Source organism: Xiphophorus maculatus, chromosome 11 (genome assembly GCF_002775205.1).
Source record: "Xiphophorus maculatus strain JP 163 A chromosome 11, X_maculatus-5.0-male, whole genome shotgun sequence".
NCBI classification, from domain to species: Eukaryota; Metazoa; Chordata; class Actinopteri; order Cyprinodontiformes; family Poeciliidae; genus Xiphophorus; species Xiphophorus maculatus.
The window spans coordinates 15,355,809-15,364,504 of record NC_036453.1 but is presented as its reverse complement, the minus strand read 5'-3'; the positions used below and the strand labels follow the sequence as shown (position 1 = coordinate 15,364,504).

At 47.6% G+C, this 8,696-nt stretch overlaps 1 protein-coding gene across 3 annotated transcripts; it reads right to left on the bottom strand.

Moving 5' to 3' along the window:
- Positions 1-34: 34 nt before the first annotated feature.
- LOC102219821 (solute carrier family 22 member 6-like) lies at positions 35-8,097 on the bottom strand. 3 transcript variants are annotated; one of them, XM_023342761.1, is made up of 16 exons: positions 7,943-8,094; positions 7,689-7,769; positions 7,443-7,610; positions 6,795-6,868; positions 6,595-6,724; positions 4,353-4,456; positions 4,061-4,215; positions 3,546-3,714; positions 3,083-3,206; positions 2,896-3,011; positions 2,088-2,142; positions 1,848-2,007; positions 1,403-1,511; positions 1,246-1,324; positions 799-926; positions 35-451 (listed from the first exon to the last, which is right to left on the bottom strand). In XM_023342761.1, exons 2-16 carry the CDS (start codon positions 7,713-7,715, stop codon positions 301-303), a joined length of 1,749 nt encoding a protein of 582 aa, XP_023198529.1. In that variant the 5' UTR covers positions 7,716-7,769; positions 7,943-8,094; the 3' UTR covers positions 35-300. The 3 variants fall into 3 exon arrangements, with proteins under 3 accessions (XP_023198529.1, XP_023198530.1, XP_023198531.1); XM_023342762.1 differs by having other exon boundaries at positions 7,689-8,094; XM_023342763.1 differs by lacking the exon at positions 35-451 and having other exon boundaries at positions 1,246-1,320; positions 7,943-8,097.
- Between the last annotated feature and the right edge of the window lie 599 nt (positions 8,098-8,696).

Below are 8,696 nucleotides of genomic sequence, written 5' to 3'. Positions count from 1 at the left end.
GAACCATGTGACTGAGAAAAGAAACAGCTCAGACTCAATTTATCAACATGTTTATTGACGGCAGCCAATAAGTGCTTCAGACAATAATCAGTAATCAATAATCAGTGTCTTCAGTCAATTTATTCATATCTCAACTCAAGACATTAAACGCCATTCATCATCTGGTCAGCTCATGTTCTCATCTCTAAACAATCACCTGCTAATTGATTATAGATTAAATTTCACTGTTAAAATTGTCCACATGTCTAATTGGTCTTCTGTGATTGGCCCAGACCCTGTGATGTAGCATCCTGTGATTGGTTAGAGAGCATTGAGGCCACTACCCTCTTTCTCATTCAGTCCTTTTAAGGCCACGCCTTCCTTTGTGACCACGCTGCAGTCATCAGGAGAAGACACGCCCTCTTTCAGAGCCACGCCCTCTTTCAGGTGGGAGCCACAGCTTCCTCCAGTCCTTGACACACAGAATAATTAATGATTCCAATCAAGTTATTTATTAGAGGACAGAACTGATCAGAAAGCTCCAGGGTCATGGAGGAGCAGCGCTCTGGATGCCGTCCATCAAAACCTCCCAGAACCCAGAAAAAAGAACCACAGAACCACGATCACAAGGATCCAGATACCGGGTCTAACCTCAGGATCCCACTGCAGGATCCCACGGTGGGAACTACCTCAGCAGGTTTTGAGTTGTTCTGTTTGTAATGTTTGCGTTGTTTCATCAGAACCGGCTGAGGTGCAGCTCTCTGTTTTGGGATTCGGGTCAGAACCTGAAGAGTTCTGGAGCCGCAGCAGACAGCTCACCTGTTTTCCTCCACATCCTCAATGGTGTCGGGCAGCGGCTTGTTGAGCGTCTCCGGCAGGAAGCAGGCGAAACCGCTGGCCAGCACTGCAGCGCCCCCATAGACCATACTGGGTAGTGCAGGAAACACCTGGCAATGTGAAGAACAGCTCTGTGGGTCGGTTGCTACGGTGATGATGTGATACGGTACGTTTAAGCGGGGAGGTAAAAAAATCTGACATTTACCTTGTTCTAACTGAACCGTTATGATCAATAATTAATCAATACCTAATGTTAGTTTCCTAACAGCTGGACTGTAATTGGCCAAAACCGAACCATGTTTACATCTCAATTGGACCTGTTGTACCGAAGCTGAATAAATACTTCCTTGTCCAAGCGGACCAGCTGCTGTTTAGCTATAAAATGTACCAGAAGGTTCTGATTTTGGTTCTGGTTCCAGTCGGGCTCACCTCGTCCAGGATCAGAACTGCAGGCGCTGCCATGCTGCCAATCCTCGCCATCGTGGAGACGAAGCCCATTCCTGTCTGCCTGGAAAGACATCACAACATGTTCTGGTAACCGGGTCAGAAGTTCTGATGAGGATGGAACCGGGCCTGTTGGACCCACCTGATGACAGTGGGGTAGAGCTCTCCGGTGTACAGGTAGACGGTGGTGAAGGAGGCCGATGTGAAGGCTTTACCCAGACAGGCTAGGGTGGTTCTGAGGCTCTGCATGTCTGCAGGATAGAGACCAGAACCAGAACCAGATCAAGACAACAGACCGGGTTAAAACCAGAACCACACATCACAAAATGATCAGGGTTAGAATCACAGATTAGAGATTAGATCCGGATCAGAACCAGTGATTTGGCCTGAGTCAGAATCAGAACCACACTGTGAGTCGGGTCAGAATTTAACACATAATCTGAACAAAGATTAGAGACAGAGTCAGGATCAGAACCAGAGCGGGAGATAGTTCTGGAAACCCAATAAAGATGGGGTAGAGATCAGATCTGGAATCAGGGTGAGTCAGGACTGGATTTAGGATCATATCAGAACCAGAACCTCTGTACCTGTGGGGACAAAGATGTTGGCAAAGATGATGACAGCTGACAGGAACAGGCACGACACCTGGGAGACCCGCCTGCCCAGGTAACTGAGCATGCCCAGAGCCAAGAACTTTGCAGGAATATCTACGGCTCCAAAGATGATCTGCATCAGGTAAATACTTACCTGGAACGACCCACAGCCAATCAGAATGCAGTTCACTCCAGAAACAAGGAAGACGGGTGAGCAGAAATCAGAGAACTCACCCCGAACTTCTGCAGGTCCATCGCCAAACCATAGTAAGCAAAACTGGTGGAGAACCTGCAGACAGGTACACAGGTAAACACCTGCACAGGTAGAGATTGTAATAGAAAATTTTGTTTTTAGCCTTATTTCATCTTTGATGGAACTGATGATACATTTTTAACATTTATTTACTGATTATAGCTGCTGTGTTTTTGTATTTCTGCAAGATGTGTTTTTCCATTAAAGAAGTTTCCAGATAATGTTTAGCTGTTTCTGCAGCTGTGATAGTATAAGAGACCTGAAGACATCTTGGGTAAAATGCTTAAGCTGGCAGTTGTCTTAAAGGACTGACGTGTGGAATGTAGTTTGTACCCTTGTTCGACCCAGCACCCATGAGAAACTGACAAAGAAAAATTAGAAGTTTCTCCTGAAACCCTTATCGGTTCTCTTTCCTGCCATAAAGTCGTCCCCTCCAAGAGGTGAGGGATAGTTCATGAGGTGGGGGTAAGCACTGTGGTCCATCTGGCAATATATCAGACTTTGGGTGGGTCTTTTCCTTGCTGTGACTTTACAACAATGTGATGTGACTGTGTTCAGGGCTCTTCTCCTGACTGCGTTCAGTGAGACGGGACTTCGAACGCTTTTTGCCTTCGAATAAATAAACTTAAAGACAAAGATTAATCGTTCTCTTATTATTGAAACAGATTCTCATTCTTTGATAAATGAAATTTCCATAACAAGGTTCACTGTGAACACCTAACCCCAACAGGAACAGCAACATGAAGGAAAGAAACAGGTGAAGCTGGTTAAAACTGGTGAATTTCTCACCAGACGGCTGTCAGACAGATGGAGATGCGTCTTATCCTTCTGGTCTTCACCAGATCGAAGGCTGTAAACGATGAACGGCTCGACTCAATCTCTTTCCTCATGTGAGAGTGAAGTACCTGTAGTAACGTGGTGCCAAAGTCAGGTCTTCATTGATCAGAATACAGCTGTACATGTAGTCAGAGGTTACCTCTAAGGTCAGTTTGTTGATGGCCTCTGGTCTCCGATTGATCCGAGCGACTCTGTGGAGACCCTTTAAGGCTTCCTCAGACCGACGGTTCAGCACCAGCCAACGAGCTGACTCTACATACCACCTGACCAATCACATGACAGACATTCACTCACCTGACAAATCACAGCCCAGACATTCAACGACCTGACCAATCACAGGACAATCGTAGGAAGATACAGTGGACTCCCCACCCTCCTCATTCCCCACCCCGCCTGTTTTTCCCCCTTCTGGTGTTGGAAGAATCTGTCTCGACTCCATCCCTGGTGCAAAGGTATATTTGGTGTATGAACTATTAAGAGACGTAGCTAGGAGCATTTTTAGACGTGGTCTCGAGTATTTACAGATGTTAGCAGTTGGTGGGCGCCTGTGGTCCCTAATCCCCATGAATCCCGGGGATCCACTGTACCAGGGCTTCACTGACCAGCTGTAGGTGAAGAACAGGAACTGAGGCGCGCAGACAACCAGCTGGAGCTTCCTCCAGTCTCTCAGCCAGTAGGCAAGGCCTGCCAAGATCATCTGACCAAAGGTGAAGAAGAAGGAGGTGAGAGTTCCCACTACTGTCCGGGTTTTGGTTGGGATCCACTCCACCTCTGAGGAGAGTCAGGAAGGAAGACAGTCAGTAGGCGAGCACAGATATTGGAGCTGTTCTACTTTATCCAACAATAAACAAATAATGTTAAAATTTCTAATAATTACATTTCTCCAATAATCTAACATTTAAAAAGGGGGGAGTACAGAAATTACTGAAATTTTGGTTTAATTTTCTCAATGAAGGAGAAGAAGAAGAAGAGCTCTTCAGAAAAAGTTTTCACTTAAAACATTTTGACGCCCCCTACTGGGGAAATGTGTTGTTACAGCTCTAAGCTCTATAGCTAAATGATTAAACAGACAAACCGACAGGCAACCAGTCAGACATGTAAACAGGTAAACGTGTACTGAGTGAGACTCCGTTGAGGATGATTCCAGACATGGCCATCCCGCTCAGAAACCTGAAGATGCAATAGGCGGTGTATGAAGGAGAGAGGGCGGAGCTACAGCCAAGCACAGCCAGCTGTAGATATGACCATATAAGGACAGACTTCCTGCCAAACCTGAGAGACAAACAGAGTGTTAGGAAATGCCTATGGCTGATAGAAATGACATGAATTCAGACTTAGTATATAGAACATGTCTGATTGTTCCCACAGCCCTGATGGGTCAGGTGAAACTCTGACCAGGTGAGTCTCACCTGTCTGACAGGCCACCAAACACAATGGCTCCGGTTAAAACGCCACCCATATAGATGGTCTGGATCATCTGCTTCAGAGGACGCAGAGAGCACACCAGGTCCCACTGAGACAGACGGGTGGAGAGATAAAGTCAGGTTGGGGCAATAGAAGCTCTGAAACATGAAGCAATTTATTATCGTAAAGTGAATTAATGTGATTAATGTTGTTAGAAATTTGGTCATTAATGTTACTGTTGTTATTAACACTGTTTCTAATGTTGGTATTAATGTTATTAATTAGAGCTGGGCTGCTCAGAGTGGTAGCATGTTGGAGTCGCTTTGAACTTTCATTGACATTTTTTCTTTTTCAAACTTCCATTCTTGCCTTTCTGGAGTAAAAGCTGAAATAATACCACAGCTGAAGCCAGAAGTCCAAGAGGAGTCGAAAAGGAAGCGTCCATTTCCTGTTAGGAGGATGGAGTTATTGTCATACTGCAGGATCCAGTTTGGCTTCAGTTGTAATATTTTGACAGATGGTCTCAGATTCTCCTCTACCTCCCTCTGACAGATGATGAAGTCCATGATGGATGTGAGATGGTCAGGTTCTGCTTACCTATCTGAGGAAGCAGACAAGCACATTTCAGGAACCCCTGAAATTTGCTTATCACCATGGAGACGGAGACACCTGCTCCACCCCCCTGTCACCTGGACAAAGCAGCGGATCTGAGGATCAGGTTATCTGATTTCTCCATTTAGCCTAATCTGCTCTACAGATTGGTGAGTCTCCAGCAGACTCAGGTGGCGCCTCGGCCTCACCTGGATCTATGGCTGCCTCACTAACAGACCACAGTTTGAGACAAGGACTGTGTGGAGTCGGTCTTGCTTCAGCGCATGGCTGAAGCTGAAGCGCATGGCTCTGGTTCTGGAACCAGCCTCCTTGAGAGAGGTTGGACACTCTTCCACTCTGGAGTTGCCCATGGTGAGAGGCGATGGGCAGGAGTGAGCAAACTTGTTGCACCAAATCTTGGTGCCTGAACATTGGTGTTCAACCCGCTGAATGAGAGGGCCTCCCTCCGCCTATGAATGGGGGGACGGGTTCTGACTGTTGTTTGCGCTTATGCGCCAAACAGCAGTTCAGATTATCTTCTCTTTTTGGAGTCCTTAGAAGGGCTACTGGAGAGTGCCCCTCTGGGGGACTTTCACGCCTCCATTGTTGAGGCAGCTTATTGGAGCAGCAACCCTCCAACCTGCTGGAGGACACCTTCAGTGTGAGATGCTGTCAGGCTGAAGAAGGAGTCCTATCGGGCCTTTTTGGCCTGCGGGACCTTAGAAGCAGCTGATGGGTACAGGCAGTCCAAGGGGTGGTTGCTGAGGCAAAAACTCGGGAGTGGAAGGAGTTCAGAGAGGCCATGGAGAAAGACGTCTGTCTCAGGAGAGGGAAGCAGTACGGCACCGACACTGTTTATAGAGGGGATGGTGTGATGCTGACCTAGACTTGTGACGTTGGGGGCCAGTGGGCAGAATACTTCAAAGACCTCCTCACTCCCACCAACATGCCTTCCATTTTCTTTGCAAGGTGTCTGGGCTCTCCCTTAGAGAGAGAAACTCAGTCATCCAGGAGGGGCTCAGAGTAGAGCCTCTGCTCCTTCAAATTGAGAGAAACCAATTGAGGTGGCTCAGCATGTGGTGAGGATGGAGACATCCTGGTGAGGAGTTCAGGTCCTACCGGGAAAAGACCCAGAGGAATGGCTTAGGAATATAAAAACCTCGGTGTTCATCTGGACAGATTGGAGACGCAGTTCTCTTGAAGAAGAACAGAGCGACAGGAGGAAGATAAGATCCTTCAAGATTTTTATCTAACATCAGTCTGTTGATGAAAGCGCCATCAGAACTGAACTAGGGACCTGAATAGATGACGATGCAAAGGAGGATTTTTCATTAAACCAAGTAAATTCTAGCTAACCCTGTCCATTCTCTTCATCAGAGTGTCTTCAGTCAGAGGCTTCTTCAGATTCGCTGTAACAGACTGCTACGGGAGATCTGTCCTGCCAACAGCCATCACGATCTACAACATTTAATTTCCTTTTGGGATTAATAAAGTACTTGAATTTGAATTTAATGCTATTATTAATGTTATTATCAATGTTATTAATGCTATTAATCCAGTTAGTAATGTTATTAATGCTGTTAATGTTGTTATCAGCCGCAGGCTGAATCCAAACCAATCATCTCCTGCTTTCGTTCAGCCAATCACAGCTGTTACCTCGGAGACGGTGGTGGCTGAGAACTCTGATTGGTCGAAGCTCCATCCATCCACGCATCCTTCGGTCTGCAGCTCGCTGGCATTCAGAGAAATATTCAAGTTCAACATGTGCCACTGCGGCTCCACGTACCTGAGTTAGGACAGGAAGTGATGTCAGAGATGTCACCACAAAGGAGAACAAAGGGCAGAAACCAGTTTACCTCCTGCAGCGGTCGAGTCTATTTCCTGAAGGATCTGGAGGGATGAAGACCTTCAGCAGCTGCTGCTCGTCTACCTGAAGCAGCCAATCAGAGCCCCGCATTAGAACAGCCAATCAGAGCTCCACATTAGGACAGCCAATCAGAGCTCCACATTAGAACAGCCAATTAGACTGCATCAACTCTGTTTCATGCAGGTAAAAAATGAGTATTGTGTGAACATAAGGAAACTTTTCCTGCTGTGGAAATGCGCAGCAGCCACACAAACGTTTTCAGCCGACGATAATGAAACTGAGCCTCATTTAGCCTGATATACAAAAACATTTGAAGCCATAATTAATCTCCCATCCACTCTGGAGTTATTCTCTGCTGAGTTCGAAGAAACATTTTCACTTGAATTGATCCTTTCTTTTTTTTATTTTTTCTGTTAGGTTTTGTAAGGTGACGCTGTGAGCCTGGAAAGACATGCGGGTTCATGCAGCTGAATGTTTCAGGATTCCCTCCGTGCCTTGTGAGGAAAGCGTGAAAACGCAAACTGAGAACTCTGAAGCACGAGGCCCACACTGAGCCTCCAGCAGCTTCATCATGTCTCCTCTGCTGCCTCCTGATTGGCTGAGTGGCTCTTCCAGAACCTGGAGGAGAGACAGTTACCTGGTAGGTGCGCCCCAGGTCATGCAGGCTCTGATTGGTCGCTGGTTTGCAGTGGTGGACCGGGATTCCTGAGACGAAGTTGTTGAGCAGGTTCTGACTCGCCGTCATCAGACCAGGTAAACTGATTAGTATCACATGGATCCACTGGTACCTGCCAAAGCCGCCCACCTCAACCATGGCAGCCAGACAACAGTAAAGTTACTCATCAGGTGATAGGAGCGCCGCAGAGGAAGAGAGCGGACTCACCTGGTCCAGCAAGTCGGTGAAGCCCATCCCAGGGTCGCAATGTGGACAGTCAGGAGCGGCCTGGACACGTCAGTGTCCGAACTGCAGGTCCGTCACAGCAAAACTCATCAACCACCCAAAACCTACCCACTAACATCCCGGACTGCCCAAACCCCCCGTCTCCCTGGGACCCGAAACCTGAACGATCTGAACAGTCTGGGGAAATTCCTGAAGGATTACAGAAAAAGAAAAGAGGATTTTCTGGCTGTACTTACCGTCTGCAGGCTGCTGGAGGATTGGAGGACTGGAGGACTGGAGGAATGGAGGACGGAGCAGAGTGGAGCAGCAGAGGACAACTGCAGGGGGTTAATGATTGGACAAGGAAACAGAACTGAGTCCAGCACTGAGCCACTCTGGTTGATGCTAACGGCCTCGGATCAATGAGTCTCCAGAAGGTTAACCTTTGACCCTACGGCCAGTTTCACCAGTCCACCTGCTGCTTTGACCTGGGTTGGTATAGAACACCCTGTCCCGCCCTCCCACCTCCGTCTGTTTCACTGACCCGGCTCCTCGCTGGTCCAGCTGAGTCCCAGACAACAAACATCCCAGCAGGTCGGCCGAGCCTCGCAGCATCTGTGGTCGGTCACATAGTTTGTCACATAGAGCCGCTCAGCCAATCAGGAGGCAGCAGAGGAGACATGATGAAGCTGCTGGAGGCTCAGTGTGGGCCTCATGCGTAAGAGTTCACAGTTTGAGTTTTCATGCGTCCCTCATAAGGCATGCAGGGAATCCTGAAATATTCAGCTGCATGAACCTGCATGAGGCTGCGCTGTGTTCCTCCATTCATCCTGATCTGCAAGAAGCAGAGCTGCAGGTGCTGCATGGACCGCCCTGGTTCCGCCCACAAATACATAAATATGCACAACGCTTCTGCCATGACTCGCAGGAACCATGGCAACAACCCTTGATTTCCAACAGTAACAAAAGACGTCTTTCTAGGCTCACGGGATTTTCTTACAAAACATAACA

Coding starts and splice junctions, on each gene's coding strand:
- LOC102219821 (XM_023342762.1), bottom strand. CDS start 7,715: ATGGGCTTCACCGACTTGCTGGACCAG. Junction 3,207..3,545: donor CTGTTCTTCACCTACAGCTG/GTCAGTGAAGCC, acceptor GTGATTGGTCAG/GTGGTATGTAGAGTCAGCTC. Junction 927..1,245: donor CAGTTCTGATCCTGGACGAG/GTGAGCCCGACT, acceptor TCACATTGCCAG/GTGTTTCCTGCACTACCCAG.